This window comes from Pistacia vera, unplaced genomic scaffold (assembly GCF_008641045.1).
Source record: "Pistacia vera cultivar Batoury unplaced genomic scaffold, PisVer_v2 Contig426, whole genome shotgun sequence".
Classification (NCBI taxonomy): domain Eukaryota; kingdom Viridiplantae; phylum Streptophyta; class Magnoliopsida; order Sapindales; family Anacardiaceae; genus Pistacia; species Pistacia vera.
The window spans coordinates 478143-505227 of record NW_022196253.1 but is presented as its reverse complement, the minus strand read 5'-3'; the positions used below and the strand labels follow the sequence as shown (position 1 = coordinate 505227).

The 27085-nt window shown below is 34.3% G+C and overlaps 3 protein-coding genes across 5 annotated transcripts; 2 read left to right on the top strand and 1 right to left on the bottom strand.

Annotated features, from left to right (window-relative positions):
• The first annotated feature begins 8035 nt into the window (after positions 1 to 8035).
• Positions 8036 to 12881, top strand: LOC116143153. 2 transcript variants are annotated; one of them, XM_031428572.1, is made up of 8 exons: positions 8036 to 8345; positions 9471 to 9968; positions 10552 to 10729; positions 11204 to 11498; positions 11714 to 11786; positions 11856 to 11946; positions 12043 to 12122; positions 12292 to 12881. In XM_031428572.1, exons 1-8 carry the CDS (start codon positions 8262 to 8264, stop codon positions 12541 to 12543), a joined length of 1551 nt encoding a protein of 516 aa, XP_031284432.1. In that variant the 5' UTR covers positions 8036 to 8261; the 3' UTR covers positions 12544 to 12881. The 2 variants fall into 2 exon arrangements, with proteins under 2 accessions (XP_031284432.1, XP_031284433.1); XM_031428573.1 differs by having other exon boundaries at positions 12043 to 12204; positions 12239 to 12364.
• A 529-nt stretch (positions 12882 to 13410) lies between these two features.
• On the bottom strand, positions 13411 to 20286 carry LOC116143118 (dystrophia myotonica WD repeat-containing protein-like). 2 transcript variants are annotated; one of them, XM_031428530.1, is made up of 11 exons: positions 19683 to 20283; positions 18884 to 19198; positions 18682 to 18790; positions 18498 to 18591; positions 17674 to 17761; positions 17497 to 17580; positions 15291 to 15387; positions 15121 to 15208; positions 14788 to 14893; positions 14603 to 14695; positions 13411 to 14276 (listed from the first exon to the last, which is right to left on the bottom strand). In XM_031428530.1, the coding sequence occupies exons 1-11, from the start codon at positions 19851 to 19853 to the stop codon at positions 13875 to 13877; spliced, it is 1647 nt and encodes a 548-aa protein (XP_031284390.1). In that variant the 5' UTR covers positions 19854 to 20283; the 3' UTR covers positions 13411 to 13874. The 2 variants fall into 2 exon arrangements, with proteins under 2 accessions (XP_031284390.1, XP_031284389.1); XM_031428529.1 differs by having other exon boundaries at positions 17497 to 17761; positions 19683 to 20286.
• Positions 20287 to 25255: 4969 nt separating this feature from the next.
• On the top strand, positions 25256 to 26207 carry LOC116143154 (fasciclin-like arabinogalactan protein 11). The gene has a single exon (XM_031428575.1). The coding sequence runs from the start codon at positions 25330 to 25332 to the stop codon at positions 26065 to 26067; it is 738 nt and encodes a 245-aa protein (XP_031284435.1). The 5' UTR covers positions 25256 to 25329; the 3' UTR covers positions 26068 to 26207.
• Positions 26208 to 27085: the final 878 nt, after the last annotated feature.

Here is a 27085-nt window from a genome sequence, read left to right as displayed (position 1 = left end):
TCATTTTATTAATTTGCTACGTCATTGCTGTTATAGCTTGAGGGTACTACCAATATTTGAAATTTTTTTTTTCCAATATGCAATCAATCAGTACTTAAGAAATTATTATTTTACGGTTCTAAAGTAATAACTATGATATAAATTAATTCATACTAAAATTATTTGACTACAGCATAATATATGTTATTACATGTTGTCAATTTTTTTATTTTTTTTATTATTATTATTAATGGCTGGGGCATTGGACTTTTGAAAATGACCCGTGTAAGACTTTATAACACTGTGATACATGAAATGAAATTTTATAGCTACAACTTTCGCAACATGATCCACGCATGCTATTTTTCTATCAATAGAAAAAAAAAATTTTAATTTAAATTTTATATTAATATGTAGTCTTCAGTTACTAAAAAATGTGTCATTTCAATCATAAAATGAAAGTTCTTATATATTAATTCTCTTTCGATAGTCGAGTGATTCGATAGAGACTCTTAGGTGTATTACTTAAGAGGTCATGAGTTCGAGTCCCTTTTCGATTGCTAATAAGGATAGTTATTAGCGCTCTTATCCAGTCGGTAGTTTCAGGGTTCCGAAAAATTAATTAAGGTGCACGTAAACTGATCCGGACATTCCGTATCATAAAAAAACAAAAAAAAGTTCCTACATATTATGATCAAGGCATTTTCTTTGGTCAAAACTCTAGCTTCTTCATCCTCTTTCTAAAGGGAAATAATAAGGTTAGCTTCTCGGATATGATAATTAATTGTCTATGGTTCTAAATGGAAGTCACGTATAAATAAATAATAAGCCAAAAGAAAATCAAGTAGCCAGACTAAAGCAAACATATATTATTCCAAATAATATTTTATTTATTATTCAAATTCAATGCCCCCTGAGTCTAATGTGGAATTTCAGCCCAACTCCAAGAAGGAATTTCAGCCTAACTCCACGAAGGAATTTTCATCTTTCCCTCTACAATTAGCTACTTCTTATCATCTTTTATCACCAACTTCATCTACTAATTCTTGCTACATACATATAATTACTTAAACAAACCATTTTTATAGTCAAATTTAAAAAATAACTTCTTTCAAATTGCGTTCGTAAGAAAGACCTTTGGCAGTTTATTTATACATTTTTCGGGGCATTGTATTATTTCTTGAGTGGAGCTATTGGCACTCCTTTAATAGGCTAAAGAAACCTCATTTTTTAGGACACCCCAAAGTTTTTAAATTAATTTTTTTCTTATGAGTTATGACAGTTCATAAATTCAATAAATGTCCTTCCTTCCATTTCTTTTATATTTTAAAATATTTAACATTATATTCCCTTCACTCATGCTATTTACCCCCCACCATCATTACTCCTGAAATTGGATTTTGGATAATTAAATTGAAACTTCATAAAAAACTAAAGTTGAAAAAAAAATCCTTACAATCAATCCCAAGAACATAATGTAATTAAGCAATACCAAAAAATATACAGGTTGAAATAGCTATCAATACTTTACAAAAAAAAAAAAAAAAAAAAACAATAACAATGAATTTATATGTGAAGCAATTAAAAACTTAGAATTTTCTATTACATATAACTTGATATATCTCATTGCAAATCTTCTTTTACCATTAAACTACCTTTTGTTCTAAGAATGATTTCCATAGCATAAAAAAAGAAAAAAAAAAAGAAAAAAAAAAAGAAGGGTTTATGAGATAATAGTAAAATGTCAAGAAAAATGCTATAGATACCGACGCTTTGTACCAAATTTTGACACCGAACGATATGTCCACTGAATCAGACGAGCCACGTATCACGTTAACAAATATTTCGCGAATAAATGGCCGTCCATCAAATATGGACGACCGTCCATTGTTATTGAACGACCGTTCATTTGAAATAGACTTCCGTCCATATTATATGGACGGCTGTTCATAGTTAAACTAAAAAAATTTGGGCTAAATTATTTATAGACGCTCGTCCTCTCATGAGGACGACCGTTAATTAAAAGAATTTTTTTAATTAAACTCAACTTTGTTAATATTGAAAGATGGATGCCTGTCCTCTTATGAGGACGAGCGTCATGCACTTAAATTTTCAATTAAAATATTTAAAAATTTAGGCTTCCCAATACATGTTTTATTTGCTTTGTATTTTGTTTATAAATGAAAAAGAAAAATTGAAAATTAAAAAAAAATAAAATTTGAGAATGGACTGGCGTCCACTCATTTGGATGGCCATCCATACTATGGACGTTGTATGGACGACCATCCAAATAGTGGACACCAGTCCATTCTCAATTTTTTTTTTTTTTTAATTTTTAATTTTTTTTAGATGAAATATAAGATGAAATGCTCAAACAATGCCCAACTCCCCGTCCATACTTTTACTTAAAATCAATTTTTTTTTTCTTTTATTTAATCTAAAAATTTTACACTTAGGCGTCCATCTAAAAGGGATGCATGTCCACTGAATGTAAATTTTTTTGGGCGGGCGTCCATCTTATATGGATACTCGTCCATATAAGATGGACGGATGTCTATTATTTTTCTTTTAAAATTTTTTGGACAGGCATCAATATTAGATGGACGTCCGTCCATAGTAAATGGACACCCGTCTATATAATATGAACGGGAGTCCATTAAATAAGGGCGGGCGTCCATAAATGTTGGACGGCCGTTCATTCACGAAAGACTCCAACGTGTCGCGTCTGACTGGTTGTCATGTCCTTCAGTACAAAAATTCAGTATAAAATTTCGGTGTCTGTAGCATTACTTAAATGTCGAAAGTATTTGTAAGGAATAAAAAATTAAAGTTAATTTTAATAATTTAATATAAAGATAAACGTACCGTTATAAAATTTATTAAAAAATAGGGTTTTAGTTCATTAGAAGAGCGCGGCCTATAAATCCACTATTAATTATTTGAACTACAAGTTCTATTGACTTTGGCCCAATTTTGTTCTTATGTTCTTAATTTTTAACTTGTTCAATACAATTCCACTTCTTTTTGTATCCTTCACACAACCATTTGTATTACCCAATAAATATTTTATATACAAACAATATTTCATTGTTACATTATACAATGTATATAAATTATCTTCTTATGTTAAGAATATATGTCATCTCAATTGTCTTAAATTCATTTAGTGTTATACCTAATCAACATACTATATAAAAGGAAGAAAGTGTACTATAATAATAATTATGGTAGGGTATTTCTGTTTCAGATGAAATCACACCCAGATGAGCACTCTTCAATAATCGTAAGATAAGACACAGCACCTTATTCTAACTTTAATTATAGATTTTGTAACCTTATTTGACTAGATCTCCTTCAATATTAGACACTCAATGTGCTCTCTGATTCCCACTTCTCATTTTTCGACTTCAATTTCATTTCTATTTTATTTCAACACCCAGCATCATCGTCCTTCCCAAGTATATTAAAATTTTTCTTCTTTCATTAAAGAAATTTCAACTGTTTATTAACCGATTATTAAATGTTTCTGGACTGCATTCTAGCGTTTGCTCAAAACTTATAAATTAATGCCAATGAAAGGAGCATCTTAACAAATGGTGAGTTTCATATTATGGGTCATTGTCAAACCAGCATCTGGAAAATAGAAAAAAAGGGAAGCTTGCATCAACATTCCAGTGAATAACTTGGGTTGCATATTGTCATTTTACATTAACATTTTAAAATGTTGCTTAAATTTCAACCGTTACATTATTCTTTTTTTTATTATAAGGTTGACTTACTTTTTATTAATTTTATAAACTATAGTGGTGAATCTGATCCTGAATCTTTCTGCTTTCATTCTGCTCTTTAACTATTTAACTTTTTATATTAGAAGCTAATCAAATTTAACACTTAAAAACTCCATCTGGGCATTATTTGAAACTGCTTAAAATAGAGTTTTCTTTTTTAATTTTTTTTTGGGTTTCTCCTTGACCTCCACGTTAAGTTGGTTAAATAATAAAAACTTGTATTTGGTTTTGTATCTTGGGTTGAAAGAGACAAAGAGAAGAGAAAAAGAGTTAGTGATGAGGTGATTTTTTATAGCTTTATGAACAAGCTTATTATCCCATAGTAGAAATTATGCAGCTAATTAAATACAGAATTCATTTCGTGAATGAAACTTAGTTGGTATTATTTAATGTCATACATGCACTGCATTCGCCTGCTTACACGCTTATCCTGATCCACCACTGTTTTTAAATTACCAGTTTCAGAATTTTAGTTATTAATCTCCATGATTTATGTTACAAGTTTTAGTTTTAATACAGTTCACGTTCTTTCCATTTCCAATATCAAGATTAATTTTACATCTTAATGCTTATCCAACTGCTAGGATATAGGTTTAAATAAGAGTGATAGCTCCATATTTTATCTTGCAAGAACCCATTTCTAAGTTTACCCCTTTAAAATATTTTAATATATGTAAATGTCTTTATAAACCCTAAATACTTTCAAAAATACCATTTTATTTATACTTTCAATATTTTTTTTATGCTTTTTGTATTGTTCAGGGATAGAAAATCCATTCACATGTATTTTCACTTCCAATATTGTAAGAATAATAATTAAGAAATTTGAATATATCAAACTAATTTATATATTTTTGGAGAAGTACGGAAGAAGAAAAAAGTAGGGGTGTTTAAAAGAACCGGTTGAAACCGAAACCGGTAGGTACCCTGGGTTTGGTTCCCGTTCCTACCGAAAACCAATCGTCAATGGATAGGTTTCGGTTCCAAATTTTTGGAACCGTTACTGTGCGGTTTCGGTTCCGGTTCCTATAGTTAGGAACCAGAACCAGAACCAGGAACCAGGAACCGAGACTAATATAAAATAAAATTAAAGATTAGGGGGGTTAATAAAAGCTTTTGTAGAAAAAATAATGTGAATACATTTATATTTATATTTCATAACATTTAAAGTAAGTTGGTTTGACTTTTAAGAATCTACCTTTACAAAGTAATGAAGTTTGTAATTTTGAATTTATAGTTTGTAATTTTATTTTTGTTAACAAGTGCCAGGTAGGGGGGAGGGGGAGGGGGGGTATTTCTAAGTTTTTAAGGATTTTTTTGCCATTTTAAAAACTTTTGGGGGGTCATTGTGATTTTACAGGGTACCCAGAACCGAAACTGAAACCGTTGTTACAGGTTCTGGTTCTGGGTACCTAGGAACCGGAATAGTCGGTTCCAGTTCTGGTTCCAGTTCTGGTTCCAAATTTCAAGGAACCGTCGATTCCGGTTCCTATTCTGGTTTCTTCAAAAAGTGCAGGGTACCCGGAACCGAACACCCCTAGAAAAAAGTAAAGGAAAATAACAAAAAAAATAAAAAAATAGCACTTACATGATCTTGATCAGACTCTTTCAATTGTATAAGTTTCGTCCATTGGTTAGAAACAGAATTATGGTTTATGATTAAAAGAGGAAATAATGAAATTGTAAGTTACTTATAACTCTTATATATCTTATTTAGTAATTTTAATAAAGGATAAAATTATAATTAATAATTAATAATAATTGGGATCTAAAAAGATGAAATATGAGGATGAATAGCATCATTCTTTAAATAAATTTATTTGATTGATGGATTATATTAATTCATAATGGTTTCTTGAGGATGGTAAATTCTCCCCACAAGGAGCAAAGTTTAAACGACAACATTATATGAGTGAATTGTAATTGCACTTGGGATGCAACACCAACACCAAATCTCTTATCAAAATTTCCATAATGAAAAAGGAAATCTCTTCTCGTTTTCTATAAAATTTTCTTAATGGATTGAAGGATATATCCATGAATTTTCAAGTGAAACTTTATATCGGATTCCCAAATAGGTTCATTTTGAATTGTACATGCCAAGATGTATCACACAATTTAATTATTCATGAATCAAAACCCTTAAAATTTCAATGGTCAGAGAATAATTTTTTAATCAACTCATGAATTTCATTAGTTGGTGAAAGGAAATTGAAGTTGAGTGAGAAAGTGGATTAATGTTGATTGTTGACTAAATATTGAAATAATTTGACTAATAGTATGTAATTAAAATTAAAATAGTACTTAAGCGAAGTGTATATTCAACTCATAAATCAAATTGGGTATGATTATATTAGAAAAAACACGGTTGCCTAAATTAGGAATGAGTCATTTTTTAAAGATAATGCCTGTCTATTTTTTCAGTTGGCTAATAGCCACCCAATTATAATCGAAATTACCAAGAAACAACACTTAATATTTCGTTGAATTTCAAAAAACTTTATTTTAATTTTATTTTCCAACCAACCATTGACATTGTCTTTTTATAATTGAGAAAGAGAATTAGCATGAAACTGATTGATATTATTATACGAGGTTTTCATATGGACACCCCTAAGGTTTAGTGAAACAAAGAGAAAACTTGTAAGTTTTGGAATGGAACGCTTACACGCTTAATAGTTTCAGGATGAAACACTTGCATCTTTATAAATTGATTGACAAACACTTTGTTAAAAGTTAATTTGGATACATAATTTTGGTATAATGACTAATATACGTTTATTTTGTCTTTTCTTTAATATCTAACATTTGTCGCATGACCAAAATATCAAAAGGTGCGTTTGGTTTATTATTTTGGATAGAATTTTGGGGATAGTATTGGATAATTGAATATGGGAGTATTACGAGGTAAAATTTAAAAATTTATAAAAAAACTTCCTAAGTTTGCTAATTTAATAAATACCCCAACATGTAAAATGACAAAAATACCTCCACCACCTGCAGTGCCAGATTCCGACCACCACCGTCGAAATCTGGCCAAAAAATCGCGTTACGACACAGACCGGTCGGATCTGTGTCGTAACGCGTCGTTATGGCCTTTTCCGGCCAGATCCACCACGGATCTGACCGGAAAAGGCCAGATCTAAGGCCTGTCGTGGCCGTCGATGGCCGAAAAAGGCCAAAATGATGGCCATCTTTAGCCGTCAGTGACGGCCAAAGATATGGCCATCGTTTTCGGTCAATGATGGCCAAGATTTGGCTGTCGTTGACCTCAACGACGGCCATTTCTTTGGCCGTCGTTCACGGCCAGATCTGGCCTTTTTCGGCCAGATCCATGGCCAGATAGGTGAACTTTCGACCATTTATGGAAGTCAGGAAGGCCGTTGTACAGATTCTGGCTACTGCCGATGGTGGTTGCTGGAATCTGGCAAGTATGGGTCGCGGGGGTGTTTTTAATAATTTTTAAACTTTTTTTTCAGGGTGTATTTGTGAAATTAATAACTTTATGGGGTCTAAAAGTAATTAAAAAATAGGGTAATATTTCTGGAATAATGTGCCAAACATTATTTGGAGAATAGGGTTGGGAATAGGGATAAAAATAATAAGCCAAACATAGCCAAATATATTAAATTTAACAATTCAATAAGACATTTGGGAAATAAAAACCTTATATATATATATATATATATATCATTGTCTATTTTTTTCTTCTTTTTTGTTATCGAGGGTGTCCAAGCTAGCTTACACACACCTTGATTAGTCTTTTGATCTCGAATAAGGCTTCTGAAACAGGACAAGTCTTGCAGTCTGTGACCAACAATATTAACAACTGTTCTTGTGATTCGAAGTTTCGAACCTGAGACTACAGAGGAAGTGATCATTGTCTATTTTACTCGTTAATAGTTTAGTTTTTACAAATATCATTTAATTACAAGGTTGTAAATATTCCATTTTTAAAATATAAGGGCATATATTTTATATTGTGAAACTTACGAGACTCCTTGTTCTTTCACAAAACCTTAGTGGGGTCCATATAAAAACCTATAATAAATTGAAAGAGAATTTTGTTATTGTATATTGAAATAAGAAAAGAAATTACAAATTAAAAAGAGGAAACCTCATATGACATAAGAAATATCACCTCATCAAATAAAAGGGTTAAATAGCTTACCCATAAATTTATTTGTAAACAATTGGGACAAAATAAGTTACAAAGTACAAACTCGCCTTGTTTTTCTTTCTCTGTGTTTGTACTTTGTCTTTGTCTTTGTCATTTGCCACCTCTCTTTGTCAGTTGGAGGTTGTGCACGTATCTCTCTCTCTTTGTACTTTCCCTCCCTTGAACTTTTCCGCTTCTCTGCTCTCTAGAAGCTTAGTTTGTTTGTTTGTTTGTATTTTTTTTTTTTTTTTTTTTTTTTGGCTGAATTGATGAAATTTACTGTCGTTTAAGCCATACTATTTTTGGCCTTTGGGATTTATTTTCTTTTTGCGAATATGGGAAATGAAGAAGAGCCAGTTGTAAAAGAGAATGATGATGAAGGAGCTCGCAGCGTTACTTCTGATCATCTGGTTCAAAGGGTACTTAATTTTTGTCTTTACATAACTCTCTTTCTTTAGTCTTTGCTTCAGTTTTAATTTTTAGTTTCAGTTTTTATGGCTTTTGTAGTCAAATTTGTGACTTTAGCTTTGTGTTTTGCTGAATTGTTTTGATTGTTCTTTTTATAGCAAATTAATTTCCTTCTCCCTCTTTTTACTGACTGGTTTTCAATTTTTCGCTTTAAGAATATAGAAAGACTACCCCTGGAACATAGAATTCTTTTGCTTCTTCTCTTTGGTGAACAGATTCTAAGGTTAAAGCTTGAGATTTCATTAATCACATAGCTAAATCTTCAGTTATTTGGTTACGAAACAAGTAAACAAAGTTCAATCTCAGGCAAGGCAAAATTGATTTAGCTCCTTCCCACCATTTAGACAATACCCTTTAGAGAATTAAGCTAGAGGGCCCAAATCTGCCAATGCTGTGTCTTTGACTTTTGGGAGGGTGATGTTTAACTCTCTGAGTTGACTCATCTAAACCAGTTTTGATGTTAAGAAAAGGAAACTCAACATTCACATCAATTTTTTGTTTATTTGCATCTCTTGATTTTAAGTATCATGCCGAGCAAACAAAATCTGTTTGATCCCTTTGGTCAAATCTTGAATTCACTGTGAATAAACCATGTTTCAAAGCCTTCATCATATTAATAAAGTCTTGGCATACAAGTTTTACTTTCTTATTTTGTACTGATGTTATGTCTATCCATTTAAACAATTTCCTACATAAACATTACAAGAACATAAAACTAGTATATAATCATACATATGAAGAAATAAGTTATACCATATATTACGATGGTAACATTGTCTTTTATTGTTAACATGGTCCATCAAATCTTTTGCCTGCATGTCTATCCTGGCCACCTCAATCTACATCCTATCCCTTTGTCCTTGCAGACCTTTTGCTGACTTATAAATGCCTGTTGGATGTGATTGATCAATGCTCATTCTCCATTTTTTTTTCTTAATAATTCATAAGTTGTTGGACATGGTGAGTTTTTATGGTTGTTTGTAGTTTTGCTTCGACAAGGAGATTAGTTGATTACGTTACAGAAGGTTAATCTTTGTATTGCTGCTAACTGGTGATCAACTTTTTGCCATTCACAGGCTGGAAATTCAACTGAAATAGTTGAGGTAACCTCGCCCACTCAACTTGGGAGACGACAAGATCTTGCTTTAGAGATACCAGCAAGAACTCTTGAGGATACAGCAGAGGACTTTGTGAGGATAAACATGCCCTTAACACCAAGTCCTACTCCCAGAAAAGTTAATTTTTCCCCCATGCCCAGCCCTAGTTCTGCCAAAATCTGGGATTCCCCAGGTCCCTCTTCATCAAAAAGTAAATCAACCTTTAAAAACCTCCTTCCAAAGCTAAGTTTTAAGTTTCGGAATAATACATCAGATATTGAAAAGGCTGCTATCCTTGCCCTGGGAAGTTCATTTGTGGAGACACGGGAGAAGCCTCAGATTTCCAGGACTTTATCCCTTACAAAGCTTTTCACACCCAGAACAAAGAGAACATCATCTTTACCCGTAACCCCAATTTCTCACTCAAATCCAGAGTCTATGCATGGGGGAAAAACAGTTGATCCTCTGAATTCTGGTGTAAGTACTACCCCTCTGTTAGATGAAAATTATAATTTATGTATTGAGTACTAATGTTTACTTTATAAGCAATCTAGTAATGCATGATGCTAGGTGAGTGTTTCATCTGTATTAACTACTCTGGATTCCAGAATAATACTGAAATGCTTCGTAATACTGAAAGCCAATCAATACCCTTCATTCCAATTTTCTGTGCGCATATAGAGGTGTGCAGTGAATCCTTGTGTGAGGATTCTCTGACTTCCCTAAATCTCTTGATTTAAGCATTTATGGTCAGTTCAATCTCTGGATGAGTCTATTAGCTAAACTGAAGCTGATTCACTGGAATCAAGTTGTACAGCATAAGTAATTTGTAGTCAGAGATTAATATGCCTATATTATCTTGCGTCAACCAGAGTTGAGTTATGGCTCCTATATATGTATAACATGCAGATTGCAAATCTGCATTTGCAGTACATTTATATCAAACAACTACTCCAATCATACATGTGGCTTTTTTCTTTTCTTAAATATATCCAGGTATAAATTGGCATGTTGAATTTATACCTGGCTTTGTTATCCTCTTTAATTCCTCACTTTATAGAAAGGAGGAGCTCAGCTACCTATACATCGTTCACATTCAGTCCCTGTGCTCAACAAAGATGGGAGCGTAAGACAGTTGGATTCTTTGGGTGGTGTATTTCGTGTAATTCCTACTACTCCACGTATGGCTGAGGGTACTGCCACAACAACATCAAACACACATCCTTCAAATGTTACTGGTAAACTTTATTCTCACAATTCTCTTATGTCCTCATCTCCACAGCAAGAATAAAGAAATAGACCAGCAATAAGTTTAGAATTTTGAGCTTTGTGGTTATGTTTGACTGATAGAAATTTTTCTTGTTAAATCAATCGATTCACATGATCCACCAACTTAGAACAGTGTGAAATAATTGCTTATCATGAGTTTAGTGCAATATGCTGTAACCAAACTCTTAGTGGAAGTAAACTTGTAGCTGTATGTGCTGATTATATGCAGGAGTAATAAATTATATTAGTTTAATGCTTTCCAGATACTTTTAGTTTTTGGAATTGATCATTTTTTGACTAATCTATTCTGAAGTACTTTCTGTAAAAATCTCCGGTTAATGGGCATATGGATTTGTCTGCATATTCAGTTTCCAGTAGTAACTTTTATTTTCTCTGTAATTTGCAATAACCAACCTATGCCTTATCTTAGTCTTATTGTTCAGATGAAAATGATGATGGTGTTGAAGATATTCGTGAAGACGAAGCTGTTTGCAGAATATGCTTGATTGAACTGGGAGAAGGTGGTGACACCCTCAAGATGGAATGTAGCTGTAAAGGTGAACTTGCATTAGCCCACCAAGAATGTGCTGTAAAATGGTTTAGCATTAAAGGTAACAAAATATGTGATGTGTGCAAAAAAGAAGTCCAAAATCTTCCTGTTACTCTTTTACGACTTCAAAACCAGGCCAGTTCTTTACGAGGAGGTATAACTCAGCAAGCTGAGGTTGGTCGATACAGGCAAGTAACTATGTTTGACGGTTGCAATGTCTGGGAAATGATATATCATGATTTTTTTATAAATATAATTTTAGAAGAAAAAAAAAATGAAATATAATTTTAGAAGAAAAAAAAAAAAAAATGAAATGGCCTGGCTGTGGGCTCATAGTTTTAATCTTTTTGACTCATGTTAAATGTCATCTACAAAGATTAATAACTTAATTCTGATTTGTCAGGGTTTGGCAGGATGTTCCCATTCTTGTCATTGTCAGCATGCTTGCTTACTTTTGTTATCTCGAGCAGCTTCTGGTAAGTTTATCAACTTTGAAATCATGCTCTTCAAGCTTATTGCAGCTGCTAATATTATCATGCGAACAGGTCGGGAAAATGAAGTCTGGTGCAATTGCTATCTCTCTCCCATTCTCATGCATATTGGGCCTCCTTGCCTCAATGACATCTACAACTATGGGTAGTGTTGAGTTTTTATTTCTTTTTTAGGAGTACTTAAGTTGGCTATGAAAGTAATATCCAGTACCTACCTGATTCTTCTATATTGTGTGCACAGTTCGGAGGAAATATGTTTGGATTTATGCAGTTATCCAATATGGACTAGTGGTTCTCTCTGCTCATCTTTTATATTCTTTGGTAAGAGATTCTCTGCTGACAATAAATTTTTAAAAATGAGTGGCTCTACTTTGCTAAACTGAAGAACGAATACAGATGATGATGAGTTTAGGATTACAGAAATATTGATGCAATACCCACTTGTAGATATATGATTCCTGTGTTTTGTATGTTTGTGGGGGATCCTCAGCTTCACATGCAGGCTGTTCTATCTGTTCTACTCTCCACTTTTGCTGGGTTTGGAATCACAATGTGTGGTACTTCCTTTCTTGGTGAGTTTTTGAGTTGGAGGAGAAGATGGGCAATGTGGTCAAGTCAACAGCCTCGGACTCAGGAGGAGACACAGCAGGATCAACCATCTGCAACTGCCCATCAAATTCAGACCGATCCTCATCCCCACGAAACTGAATCAAGAGTTTCGGAAACTGCAGTTGGCAACTGACTTCACACATTGAAACTTGAAAGTAATCAATGGCATAGATGAGAGTCTTCTGGTTGCTTAGAAACTGCATCATATATGTATAAACGTCAGTTGTATGGTTGTATATACAGTGTCCTCTAAGTGCTTAATTTCATGCATTTACCGCATTCACAAGCCAGATCTTGTATTCCGAGCTGAGCCTCCACTTTTACCGTGTCTGAGTGTTTTCTTGATTTTCTTTTAAGGCTGAATGAAATGGAATTGAATTCCGTGCATCATTGTGATTTTTGTTCGTAATAAGTTGTTTCCATAGTCTATACCTCAGTGAAGGAAATTACAATCAGCCAAGAAATGGTAAAACAAATTATACATGTGAAGAACAAATATATTGTCATTCCAAGCTGGAAGATCTGTTGGGCTGGAAGGTTGCTTACAGAAGTCTTTTTGTAGCCATTCAAATTTGAACTTTTAAGTAGAGAGGAAATTTCATTCGGGTGTCAGATTTCTGTTGTTACTTGAAAAGTGAAAAAAATGTAACAAAGCATTTTTACAAGCAATGAATAAAAAAGGTAAATGAAAGTGAAACAGCTTTTGTAATGTAAGCACTTTACAAATCGCTATAGATGCAAAACCCATCTGCTTATATTCCCATCAATACCCAGAAGAAAACCCAAAAGAGGTAAATGCAACAATTTGATCCACTCTGTAATATTGAAGAAAATTATGAAAACAAGAAGCTTCTAACAAAATACTAGGAAGCGGATAATTGTTCTAAATCCCATTGCAGCCACCACTTAATTGTTTAAAACAACAGGATACCCTAAGTCAAGTAGTGTAAAGCATATCACAAATCTTCTGTTGAAAATTCAATGACAAACTTCTCCAAAGTTACAGAAAACACAATTAGCCATGCGGGTTAGGCCAATGGTAATCTCAAGGAGCCAGTCTTTAATTAAGGTACTCAACAAAAAATTATATGGTTATTGTAACAAAGCATTTACCAATAGAATAAATAATCACTTGAATGCACCTCAAAGTCATCCAACTCTTTAAAGGAGCAACTTCACATTATTCTTGTCAGTGTCATTAAATATATCCTAGCAACAGCCGTTTGTACTTACAAAGGAGGTTTTTCTCTTCCTCCCAAACTCTTAAAGTGCCATCAATGGCATTTTTCACCTTGAATATACAATGGAACCAATTGGTTAATCTCACTGCAACCAGACTATGTTCACACAAAGCTAGTCCTGAGAAAACCAACTGGTTGAAAAGAGATGAACGACCATGCTAGCAAATAGAAATGCAACACCATGACAAAGAGCTTCATATGCCTTGCATCTGAAGACAGTATGCTATTGCCTGTAGCTAGAACTGCCAACCTTGCTCGACAATAATGGTTTTTCCTTTGAACTGGTACTTAATAACACTGTTTCAGAGTTGCCAGATTGGTTTTCAGCAACCCCGGGTCTCATCCAGATTTTTATGTGCCCCTCTCGGCAGACAGTAAGAACAGATTCCTGGGTAAATATCAAACCAGACAGGGGTTCCGTGTGAACCCGGTGAGCCACTAGAGGAGAGAGCTTTGGAACATCTCGCATGCTAGGAGCAGGTTGCAACGTCCCTACTGGACAAACGTTGTCCCAATGGGATGACTGGCTTCCAGTACTGAAAGTGGGGGAACCTCCAGGAGGCCCTCTGCGTAATGGCACTACAATCTCGTCCATTTCTAGGTCCCACAGAAGCAACCGTGTATCCTGCTCGTAAATCACAATCATGTAAGTTGCAGCAATGATGAAATGTGAGAATTTCAAAGCAGAGAGGTGATTAGAGGCCAAGGTTGGCAAAAACCAGAATATATCTCATATTCATGTCCTGCTCGCATATAATTAAGTTGCTGGAGTAGTAATAAGTGAAGAGTTAAGTCGAGCATACTAGTGATGGAGGCAAAGTTTAGGGAAAAAACCAAACCTCCTCTAAGACATTTAAAATTAATTTAAAAATAACTAAAACGATCTTCTATCATATCTTCATCGCTGTCACCATTTTTTACCAGACTTCACTGTAACTACTGATCATATACCTGACCAACAGAGCCAAATCGGTACATGACAGTCTCCCCTGTGCCATCTGAATTTGGCGATGAAAAATATGAATCAAAAGCTACACCACTGACCTGCCAACACCATCCAGAAAGAACTGTGTAAGGAAGATTTAATCATCTGCCATTGACTATAAAAACCCAGCAAGAATTTGACAAAACCTTACCCAAGAATTGTGCCCCTCACCCCAAGCTACAACTTTACGATCTTCCATACTCCAAACTTGAACTAAATCATCTTCACCACCAGTCAGGATGTATTTTCCATCCATGCTGTTCAGTAGCACTTTGTTGTCAAATTAACCTTCTATATTCTCAAAAGGAATAATTATACTTAAAAAGCAAAAATCTTATTTTAAAAGGAAAAAAAATTACTTCACGAGCAAAAAGAACTACATGATATGTTTAACTGACATAGAGAAAAGAAAATCTGGAAGTTGGAAGAGGTATTTTAAACAAATATCTGTAAGCTACAGCTATAAACAAGTGTAGATATTTACCTCCAAGCACAACATAATAAAGCACCATAGTAGCTTTTGCCCCCACATATAAGTTGTTCTTTTGAATAGTCGAAAACTCGTAGATAACCTACATTTGGCAAAAAACTTGAGCTCATACATGCTAATAGACAAGAGGCATAAGACGTTACAAACAGAGGTCAAGATTTTACCATCTCTTCCAATAGTTGCTAAGTAGGTACCATCACTTGAGAAAGCAATGCTATTAATTGAACCCTGACAAATATGCCATCTGGCAATAGGGTTGCTCTGCACAAGAATTGCATGATATAAACAAACAAAAATAGATGGAGCAGGCTGCAGAAAATCAACAATATGTAACAAACAGTCCAAACAACCAGTAATTATCAAAGCCCAGTACTAGAGGTGGAAAAATCCGGTTAACCAGACCGGTTCGGCCTTTTTTTGAACTGAACTGGAAAACTGGTCCGGTTCAGGTAAATTCCAAACGGAAACCGGACCGGATTTCTACATGAACCAGTTATTAACCAAACCGATAAATCGGTTCGGTTAACCGGTTTATCATCTCTGCTCCTTCAACAAATTCTCCACAAAATCAAATCCTGCTTCTTCACAAAACTAAATCAATCCACCACCAATCCAACTTCAAGAAAAATTAGTCATCCATTTTTCAATCATCAATTCCACCAGTAACATCAACAACAAAATCAAAATAAAAAATCACAAATCAAACCCTAACACAATTGAAAATTCTTTTAAACATCACAAATCAACCCCTGGCCCAATTTAAAACTTAGAAACAAAAAAAACATTAAAAAAAAAATGACCAACCATGGTTCCTGTTTGGAGAAGAATCAATAGAATAGCTAATAGCATAAAATGGATCCAAGTAAAGTATAAAGGAAAAACTTATATGCTGCCTTGATCTTTCTTAGCCTCGAACCCCATAGCCCTATAATAATGGTAGAGTAAGGGGTGGCCCCAAAGCAGAATTGACAGGTGGTGGTTGGTCAAAGCTCCAGTAGGTAGACACTCCCTTCTCAGGGAACCGTACAGGAGACTTCCACATCATACAGCTCCGTCCCGAGCTTCCATCATCGGCCCTTGTCACTTGACCACTATCTATGCATGTATTTTCAGCCAAACAGCGGCAACTAGAGGGAGTGAATGGCGAGGAGGAAAGAATAGAAAGGAAGAGAAAGAGAAGAAGAAAAGATAAGGAGAAAGAGAGGGGCATGAGAAAGGAGGAGGAAGAAGAAGAAAAAAAGAGAGAAAACAGAGATAAAGAGAAGAAGAAAGAAGAAATGGGTTTAGCCATTTAGGAATAGATTTGAGGATTTGTTAATGGGTTTAGGAATAGATTTAGGGCTTTGTTAAAAACCGGTTTTTATTTTGGGTCAAACCGGTAACCAAACCGGAAAACCGGTTTAACCATTCCTACTAACCGAAACCGAACTGGTTTAGAGAAAAACTTATTTTTTGGTTCGGTTTCAGTCCGTTCAGTTTTTTTTTTTCCACCCCTACCCAGTACTCAGATAAGCCCCGGTTACAAGGTGCCCTTTTTCCTAATTGTCCAGTACTTGGACCTAATAAATTGTAGGACCGCTTGATAATTTAACAATGTTAGTTACAAACCCCCATGTTTTTATTTAAATATTAATAATATGTCCCATACCATTAAAATACAACCATGTGAATGAACCCAATCCGTTCCAAGTTACTGAGTATGAGAGTCAGATCCTGATAGGGTGCAAAAATAGTAAAAATATCCTAATAATAGTCTAACAAAGCACAAACAGAATAAACAGACATAGACATACAAGACAGCACTTGGAAAATACAATAGAAAAGATACATTTAATGGGGAGTGGATCTACCAAAGAAGTAGATGCATATGCAGTCTTTGTCTACTAATCAAACACACAAAAAGTGACAGACAGAGAGAGAGAGAGACGGAGTGGGAGAAAGAGCAACAAGAAACTGAAAAAGGTATGACGTATAGGACAACATCAAAACCTGGAAGGGTGAAAGCTGAATAGACATTATTGAATTGTTACCCACGAGTCAATAAAAATCTTGACTAATAAAGACTCTAATCGATAGAATCAACATCTCAGAAAGATTTAATATTCGAATATTGTACTGTTTGCAACATCAGGACATCTGCAACTTTCCTAGAATCCAGAGGCAAACATGTAAAAAGGCCTAATAATTGAAAGTTGAGCTGCATTTCATAGCGTGTGTGTATATATATATATATGTGATGCAATAATCTATTGCTTCTGAATTTGATAGCAGTGCCAAGTACTAATTTTTTTAATATGAAAATGAGAAAAAGCAACAAACTTCAGAGACCAAATCGATAAGTTCTGGCTTTGACAACATGTACTCCAGTACCTTACTGTAACGTGCATGAGCAACAGAAAATTGAGTTTGATCTTTAATAACTGGGAATGAAGAATCACCAGCACCATCCTTGCTCTGTAAAATATTTAAAGCAAGCATATCATCACATATATCACCATGAGATATGAAAGTAAGAATAAAATATTTCTCTTCATATTTGAGGCTTGCCTTTTCATACACATACAAATTCCCATCGGCATGAGCAACAATAAAAGCACCATCCCCTCCGGGAACCCATGCAATACTTGTACAACGACTGTTGAAAAACATGCATCAATCAGACTGATTTCTGAGTATATCAAGCAAGAAAAATGAAAAGACCTGACACAGTATCAATAAAAACAATTAGAAAAAGGTCTACTGTTTTAACCATTGCCAAGGCCAACCAAGAGAGAATTCACTTCAAACACAAATAAATCACAAATAAAGCTGACAGAATAAATAATGCAAGAAAGGGTTGATGCAAAGCCAATAATATCTTGCAAGAAAGTTTTCATGCACCAAGCCTTACCCAATATATCTTGTGCAAAGCTCAAAAAAAAAAAAAAAAAAAATAGAAGGTCTTTCTGTTTGTTTTCCACAGAGAACTCTGCATTATATCCTTATATTTACTCACCAACATGGATGGAGTTTTTAGCTTTTTAAGATTCATAAAAAGATTATGTTTCCTTTCTCTTTCCCTTATTTTTAAGCATCCCACAGTAGGATAATAATTACCCACTAAAAACTTTGTAAAGATCACAGTAATGGCACGCCAAAATAAAGAACAATTCACAAAATATAGGACAAAAATGGTAATGCAAAAACGGTGGCACTCCTAAGCATCTTCCCTAGCCAGGTGGCAGCACAAAGCAGTTTTAAAAACATAAATGCAATACCCAATGAACCCAATAATTACACCTAGATAAAAAATATGAGAAGCATGTCAATCACACATAGTATAAAGAAATAAAAAGCTGTATCGAATATATTATAATTAAGTATAATCTTACCTGTTATTAACAGAGCCATCTTTGTTATAGTGCTGAGCACCAAGAAGCTTCTTCCCTACGTCCTGTAATTGCTGTCTCAGTGACACTGAGTAGACTACAACAATACACACAGAACAATAAATTTGGAAAGTTTAAACCTTCCAATGAACCTTGAGAATCAAAATTTTCAAGTTAAAGATATTACCATCACCAGAATTCAACCCAATAAGCAAGTCATGGCCATCCTTTGCATCTTGGTCAAATGCATGGCACACAGGATTTGAATTACTGAAATGAATAGACTTTATTGGGTCCTACATTCAACAAAAAACAACGCAACTTTCATTTGCCAACCCAAAACACCCACTGCTCATTAAAAACCTAAACATCAAATACCACCAAATTACCTTATCTTGAGAGTTCAAATCACTTATAAAGATAGCATCCCCTACATTGAAGATTAAGTAAGTCCCTTTGCCATCAAAATTCGTATTAGTCATTGAGCTACTAGAACTTGAAGCACCCAATGAACCAATCCTACTACTCCCACTAAGACTCTTACTCCCACCATTGCCTCCACCAAAACCAAGAGCACGACCTCCATTCCCGGCACCCAACAACCTAGCTGCAGCTGAGCGTACCCCACTGCTAGCACTGAAGCTTGAAGGTGGGGCCGTTGGTGTTGATGGCGCTGGCTTATCCTTGAGATTAGCTAGAGTAACCTGATATTTAAAATCCAACCAAAATATGCACTCAGAAATCAAGATTGACCACTAATACGACCAAAATTCATTTTCTTATACCATACTATAAAAATCCCCAAATCACAAGGAATGCTTTAAAATGATTAACTCTAGAAAATAAGCCTTTAATAAACCCCTAAATAATCATAACACACAATACTACAACATACTAAGTTTTATCAAATGAGTAATTCTAAAAAATCATCACATTAATTGTTCAAATAGAATTCCCAAAAATTGAATAAGAACAACCCAGAAAATTCCTGATTATCTCAATCAAGAATCCTAAGCAATCAGAATTGACATTAAAAAAAATAAAAAAAAATGCTCGTACATTACATTTCACGAATGGGTAAAACCAAAACCCCAAAATTTCAAAAATTTATAAATGAAATACATCCAGAAACTGATACGACACAAAGCGTACTTGAAAAACAATCCAGAAAATTAAAAATTGAAGTACCTGAGTAACGGTTTTGCCGTGAGCGTAGTGAAGGAGACCTGAAGGGTGGGTCTTTTCATAGTGAAGCTTATACCTCCCTTCTGGGGTTTTGAAATAGGTCTTTAGACCGGGAGACTGCGCGTTGGCTGATGAAGATGATGTGGAAATCATACCGTTGGCTGGATTGATCATGTTTTCGCTTACGGTACACCCGAGAGCATGTGATCATGACACTAGGGTTTATGATTTTTGGGTGTGCTTGTCTTGAAGGTGTTCTTCAATGGCTACCGGATCAAAGCGAGGGTTTGGATCGTAAGGTTTGCGGCTTATGTGAACGTTGAGGTTGGTTTTTTTTTTTTTTCAGATTAGAAATAAGAGGTTTGACTTTGGAGTAGAAAAAGTCAACGAAATGGACGGTGGGGATGATAAGGAGAGATGATCTCAATATTTGTTGTGTTATTGTAATAGAGAGTTGTGTTTTTCATGAAGTTTATTGAAGAAGTAGAAGGGTAATGAGAGAAGAAGGAGGGTTTGAGATTTTGATTCAACTAGTGAAAAAGGTTGGATTTGTTTTACAGCTCTGAAACTTGTTTTGATTTGAGGAAATAATCTAGCATGTTAGGGTACATGGTACCCCTTAATCTTGTTTTTCAAAGTGTATATACATTGGGCAATTGCAGCATATTCTATGTGTTTCAATCATCAATGTTGGGCTTCTCAAACTCTACTTGTGATTTAATTCAGTCCAATAAGCTTAGCCTAAAATAATTAAAGTTAAAAGTAATATATTATGAGGGTTATCTCAAAGCAAGTATTGGTTTTATTAGAAAACAGATAAGTACAATTTCTTTATTATTTTTCAGTCGAGTAAGCGACTTTTTCCCACCCTAAGGTTTGTCTTAATGATACTTTTTCACACATAAATTTTCAACATACTATTTTTCCATCCAAAGTTTATATTTTGTTTACTATCCAGAATATACTTTTCGATTCAATAACCAACGAAAAAAAAAACTCGGTCTAAACTATTAAAGTTTTTAAAGAAAGAATATTGGGAAATCTTTTGATGGTGGCTAGTTGGATTTTGACGGTTGGAAGTCGGTCGGAATTTGACTTTGAAAAGGCAATTATGGGTTATACAAATCGTTCGACTATCAACGATTGACGGGGTTGACAGAAATAAGGTTTTAGTGGTTTTAGTGAGTGATGATCAAGAAGAGAATGATGGTGATGTGGTGTTACAAAAATGTCCGAATCGATCGAAGATTGGTCAGAATATAAATTTTGAATGAAAAAATGGTATTTTGAAACTTTTTTGGTGAAAAAGTGTCATTAAGGAAAACCATAGGTGGGAAGTAGTTCACTCTTTTATAGACCACCAAAAATTGCTCCATTTGCGTTGTTGAGAGTTTCGCCAATCGCTGTCTTATTTTGATTTGCGAAGCCTGTAATCATCTTGATCTGAAGCCTGCATTGTAATCTTTTATCTTTTTGCGTTTGTTTAAGGCCCAACTTATTGAAGGACGGAAATTCCAAAGGCCTCCTCAAACTTTGGGTTCATATGGGCCCTTGTTAAGAGAAAGTGCACTCCTGTCCCCTATCTCTGGATTCATTTTCAGTTTAACGGACTTATGAGACATTGTTTGGAATCAGTTTTGGTGTGGAGCAGATACTGTAATGGCTACGGTGGTGCCTTTGGTTCAGTATTTTGGATATGATTTTGAAAATATGATTGGATAGTTAGATAGGATTATGATTACGAGAATATGATTTACAGAATATGTGTTTGGTTGAGTATTTTGACCTTGATATTTGTGTTGAATATTTGATTAATATATATTTTTTATAAATGATTTATTAATATAATATTTTGTTAAATTTTGTTAAAATAATGTATTATTATATATATAACTTATCAAGTTACATTTTAATAATACTAAATATTTTATTGGTAATTTTGTCACTCGTAGATATTAAGAATAAAAACCCATATTAATTTCAAGTACTAATTCAACTGTTTAAAAACATCATATTAATACATATATGACAAAAGTACTAATTATCAACCCTTACAATCATTCTTAAACGTATACTTCATTAACAACTACAAAAAAAAATTCAAACATGTCACAAACTGTCAAAAGAGAACGGGTGAAAAAGGGGAAAACTGTTAAAAAAAAAAAAATTCAAACAGTCAAGCTGTCAGAAAAGTGTTGGAATAGAATTTTGAAAATCCTATTGTCTAAATATTGAACCAAACACTATTCTCAAAATCTGACTCAAAATATGGATGAAAATATTCATCCAAACGCAACCGTTGATGTCCCATCTCCTCAATTAGACAAAAACTCCACCGTTTATAATCCAGTAATCTTATTTATTCTAAAGTTACTTCAGAATCTCAAAAAATTAGTTAAAGTGCATACAAGTTGGTCAAAATGTCCTCATTACAAAAAATAAAAAAAATAAAAAGTGAGACCCCACTCCACTAAAAAAAAAAAAAAAACCAAAAGCTACTTGCCCTAACTACTAAAATCGGGAGATAGGTTCCCAATTCTATTTTATGTGATGTTGACATGTCATACCCTCAAGAAACAAATTTTAAAAACTATTAGGGGGCGTTTGGTTGGAGGTAATGGAAGATTACTGGGGTTATGTCATCTTATATTACTTGATTACCATGTTTGATTGCCAAGTAATATAAGATTCCGATAATCTTGCATTACCAATAGTTGTTACTGTTGGTAATATTGCAGGTGATTTGATTACTTCTATTTTCTTAGATATTGTAAGATTACCATGGTAATCTTATTTTTGTTACAATTTGATCCTTTATTAATAAAAAATTTGGATAATAATGACCATATTTTAAAATAAATTTACATTAATATACTATTTCAATTTTACCCTTGTTTAATTAAATTTTTGGACAATAATGTCCTTCTATTTAAACAATTTACAGACCACCATTGCCACCCAACCACCACCGCCGACAGTGGGCCAACCACCACCGCCGACAGTGGGCCAACCACCACCGCCGACAGTGGGCCAACCACCATGGATTGCCACTAGAAAGTCGTTGGAGTCCCTAAAAAAGACCGAGATTCTGTGAAAGGCTCCAGGAGGCTTCGATATGGCTGTTTCCAGCCATATTAGTCTAGATCTGGCCGCTAACGACCAGATTCCTGGCCATTAGTGGCCAGATCTAGGCTCGATCTGGCCGATATAATATGGCCGTTTTCAACCATCAATATGGCTAGAAACGGTGAGCAACTCACAGCTACTGTCAGAGACTTCCGGCGGTGGTTTGCAGTGGCGGCAGGCGGCGGCAAGGGCCAAGGGGTAGGGGTGATTTCGTCATAAATTAAAGTTTTATATAAACGGGGGTATTTTAGCTAAATTTGAAATATTGTGGGTTAAAAATTATTCAAATATTAATAATAAAAATAATATTATATTAATATTTAAAAATGGGACAATTTAGTAATTTAAATAACATACTCACCAATTTATTCCCCATAACCAAACATATTAATATAACATACCCACCAACTAACCAAACACATTTTCCTAAAGATTCCCAGTAATCTTCAAGATAATATAAGATTTCAGTAATCCAACATACCTAGTAATCTAATATTCCCTGAACCAAACGCCCCCCCCCCTTTAAGGGTAAATTCCCTTAAGTTCACTCAAATAAACAAAAATATGGGCAACCTAAACTGTTTGCATAATATCAATTACACCCCCCTGTTGTTCAGTAAATACTAAATACAACTTGCTTCTCTGGAACTTATGGACCTAAGTAATATTTAGTTAGTATTAGGAGTGACATGCCGTTTACACAAAGACGTGTCCTTTGCTAAGAAAATATATCAATTGTTGAACAAACAAAAAGTCGTGCATTCTATAATGAGTACAAAAATATTAAGAGTGCGTTTGATTTATGGAATGTTGTAATTGAGAATGTTATATTAATGGAAAGATATATTAACTTGAAGATTACTAGGAATATTTAGAAAAACGTGTTTGGTTAGATTGGAATAAATTTGTGGCTATGTTATATTTATATGTTTGGTTGGGAGGATAAATTAGCAGGTATATTATATAGATTACTAAATTACCCTCCTTTTTAAATATTAAATAATATTATTTTTATTGTTATTTTTCGAATCATTCTTTTAACCCCCTATATTTAAAATTTTGCTAAAACACCCCAGTTATATAAAACTTTAATTTATAACAAAATCAACTCCACCCACCCCAAGCCACTACAGGTAGCCAACCACCACCACCGCACGCCGCCGGTAGTCATCATAATGGCGCACGATTGGTCAGATCGGGTCGGCTGTGCGTTGTTCTAGTGATTGCCGTCGATAGCTGACAGTCCTCTTAGGTGGTTGGGGTGGTGGCTAGGGGTAGCTATGGTTTTCGGTAATTTGGTTTAAGTACAAGGGTATTTTTCTCTTAAAAATCCTGAGTATGAGGTTAAAATTGTCCATATTTTTTTTTTTTTTTTGTAAATTATTTAGATAACAAGTACATTATTGTTCTAAAATTTTATTAATAAGAGGTAAAATTGTAATAAAATTAAGATTATCAAATAATCTTAAAATACCTAAGAAAATAGAAGTAATCAGATTACCTCCTATATTACCAATAATAATTACGATTGGTTTTGGAAGATTACTAGAATTTTATATTATTTGACAATCAAACGTTATAATCAAGTAATATAAGATGACATTAGCTTAGTAATGAGAGATTACCCCCAACCAAACACACCCTAGTACATAGATGTCCCATCTCTTTATTTACACAAAAACTCCATGTTAATTTCTTCTTTTTAGATGATAAAACCATATTTCAGAGCACATGCAGTTTGAATCAAACTCATATTTTTATTGATTTTAACTTTGTTCATCTTTCATCCACCCATGATCATCCTTATTGAGGAGGCAGCCGGTGGCAAGTAAATGAGTTGGTTTTAACTTGGCTTGAGAGCCCAGGCAGCTCAACCAGTAAACTGTAAAAAAACAAAAAAAAAAAAAAAAAAAAAGAGAACAAAAGCAAACACAAAAATTCATGGGCAGCAACCACAAATTTTAAGTACAAAGTGTGCATGAAATAGATAGCTCAACAGAATTTAAAGGCTTCTCCTTTTCTCTATGACCTTAAGTCTATTTCTTATAAAGGTGGTACATCAGAAATCTCGTCAAAGTTTGTTTGTGGTGTGTGCAATACCCATCACCGTTGGTCCAGATTAACGTCACTACGTCAGTCGACCATCATAATTATACCATTTTCCGACTAATATTTAATTGCATTCACAGCTTCAGCTTGAAGGATTCTTTCTTAGAAACTTGTCCCAAGAAACAAGCAACAAAAGCCTAAATTTGCATCATTTCCACTGATACCCACCTCATAATAAAATTGGCATTTCTTGCTGTTCTTCCTGCCTTCCAAAGCAATCTCATCTCCCTTTAAAAGGAAGATACAATATTGAAGTTCACCCCCCACCTTCTATTTGGACCCTTTCACCTAACTTTACCATCACTTCCTTCTGACCCCAGTCAATATATACTCTTCAAATTTTAATCTCTTCTTCATCACCCTGGGCCAAAACGGTTAGGCGGCCTCTCGCTCGATTCTAAAGAAAGCGAACAAAATGACAAACCCGCTTTTTTTCTCATTCTTTCTTCTGTTTATTTTCCTCCTTCATTGCACGAAAACTTCTGCTCAGGCGCCTGCTGCAGCACCATCAGGTCCCCCCAACATTACTGCAATCCTTGAAAAAGGTGGCCAATTCACTATGTTTATTCGGCTGCTGGAAAGCACCCAACAGGATGACCAAATCAACACACAGCTCAACAACACAAACCAGGGCCTTACAGTGTTTGCGCCGACGGATAATGCCTTTTCGAGTCTCAAATCAGGCACAGTCAACTCGCTCAGTGACCAAGAAAAAGTCAGCCTAGTACAATTCCATGTTCTCCCAACTCTGATGACCATATCACAGTTCCAAACTGCAAGCAACCCGCTGCGCACGCAGGCGGGGAACAGCGACGCTGGCGAGTACCCGCTCAATGTTACAACTTCAGGAAATCAGGTGAACTTAACTACAGGAGTTAATGATGCAACAGTTGCTAACACTGTATTTTCTAGCGCAAATTTAGAAGTGTATCAGGTTGACAATGTGCTCCTTCCATTGGATATTTTTGCTGCTTCGCCGGCGCCTGCGCCTTCGAAGCCGGAGAAGGATCTTCCGGCTGCAACTCCTAAAGGGTCTTCCACAGATGTCACAAATGTTGATACTTCTGCAGCTGCATTGAGTTTGAACCATCGTGCACCAACAGTTTTAACATTTGGAGTTGCAGTTCTTGCTGCTGTTGCATTCAGGCCATGATTTTGTTTCCACTGATGTTAAAAAATTTTGTGTTGATTATCATAAGTTCTTTGAATTAGTGTTTGTTAAAAAAATTGAACTCGATTAAATCATTATTCTTCTAATAATTCCTTTATTATCAGAAACTTGCCAGAGAATTAATAAAGTTCTCCTTTTTGAGATATCAATGCAAAAATTTATAATCAAATTAACATGCAAATAAAGACCCTAATAGATCCCTGAATCCAAATATTATGATCATATAATATGCACAATATAACAGCTGATTTGTTACAAAATAATATACTGTTTAACCAGGCATATGTGTCCTATCATTCACAATTTCACGTAATATGTTGCACAAGAACAGTGGGATAAAACTCGGTCTAAATCTATACTATATAATGAGAAGCAAATAAATTTTCTCATTTGAAATTTTCATAGCAAATCACCACTTTTACCAAATAAAATTCGATGATCCCAGAGTAGTTCATGATTTGCTTCATCCATCAAGTTGAAATTCAAAGCTCCAAGCTTAGAGACACAGTGCTCTATGCCTGATGCCTCCAAATAATTATGTTGGTTTGGCCAGTTAATGTTATTAGCTCATTAACACCGTTGAACTTAGGGGTGTTCAAAAAAATGTAAAAACCGAACCGAACCGAAAAACCAGTTAACAAAAAACGGTTCAAAAAATTAAAAAAATCGAATTTTTGGTTCGGTTGCCGGTTCGGAAGAAATTAGAAACGGTTAATCGAAAACCGATTTTTCAAATATATATATATATATAACCTAAACTAAAATAAATCTCTAATTCACTCAATCTAAAATCCCAACCTAAATTTTTTTTCTTATTCGTTCTCAATGTATTGTCTTTATTTACAATTAAATTTATGACAAAATTATAAAAAAAAATTAAAAAAAAAAGGGAAAAACCGTTAAACACTTTTTTAAAACGGTTAACCGGTTTTTCGGTTAACCGAAAAACCGATTTTCTCTAAAACCAGTCGGTTTCGGTTTTGAAATTTTTCCGAACCAA

What these genes read in the sequence shown, in the direction of transcription:
- LOC116143153 (XM_031428572.1), top strand. Translation starts at nt 8,262, where the DNA reads ATGGGAAATGAAGAAGAGCCAGTTGTAAAAGAGAATGATGATGAAGGA. An exon ending in AATGACATCTACAACTATGG is followed by an intron (nt 11,947 to 12,042) that starts GTAGTGTTGAGT and finishes TTGTGTGCACAG; the next exon opens with TTCGGAGGAAATATGTTTGG. An exon ending in CTCATCTTTTATATTCTTTG is followed by an intron (nt 12,123 to 12,291) that starts GTAAGAGATTCT and finishes GGGGATCCTCAG; the next exon opens with CTTCACATGCAGGCTGTTCT.
- LOC116143118 (XM_031428529.1), bottom strand. Translation starts at nt 19,853, where the DNA reads ATGATCAATCCAGCCAACGGTATGATTTCCACATCATCTTCATCAGCC. An exon ending in CTCATGCACGTTACAGTAAG is followed by an intron (nt 15,388 to 17,496) that starts GTACTGGAGTAC and finishes ATTCTTGTGCAG; the next exon opens with AGCAACCCTATTGCCAGATG. An exon ending in TTATTATGTTGTGCTTGGAG is followed by an intron (nt 14,894 to 15,120) that starts GTAAATATCTAC and finishes GCTACTGAACAG; the next exon opens with CATGGATGGAAAATACATCC.
- LOC116143154 (XM_031428575.1), top strand. Translation starts at nt 25,330, where the DNA reads ATGACAAACCCGCTTTTTTTCTCATTCTTTCTTCTGTTTATTTTCCTC.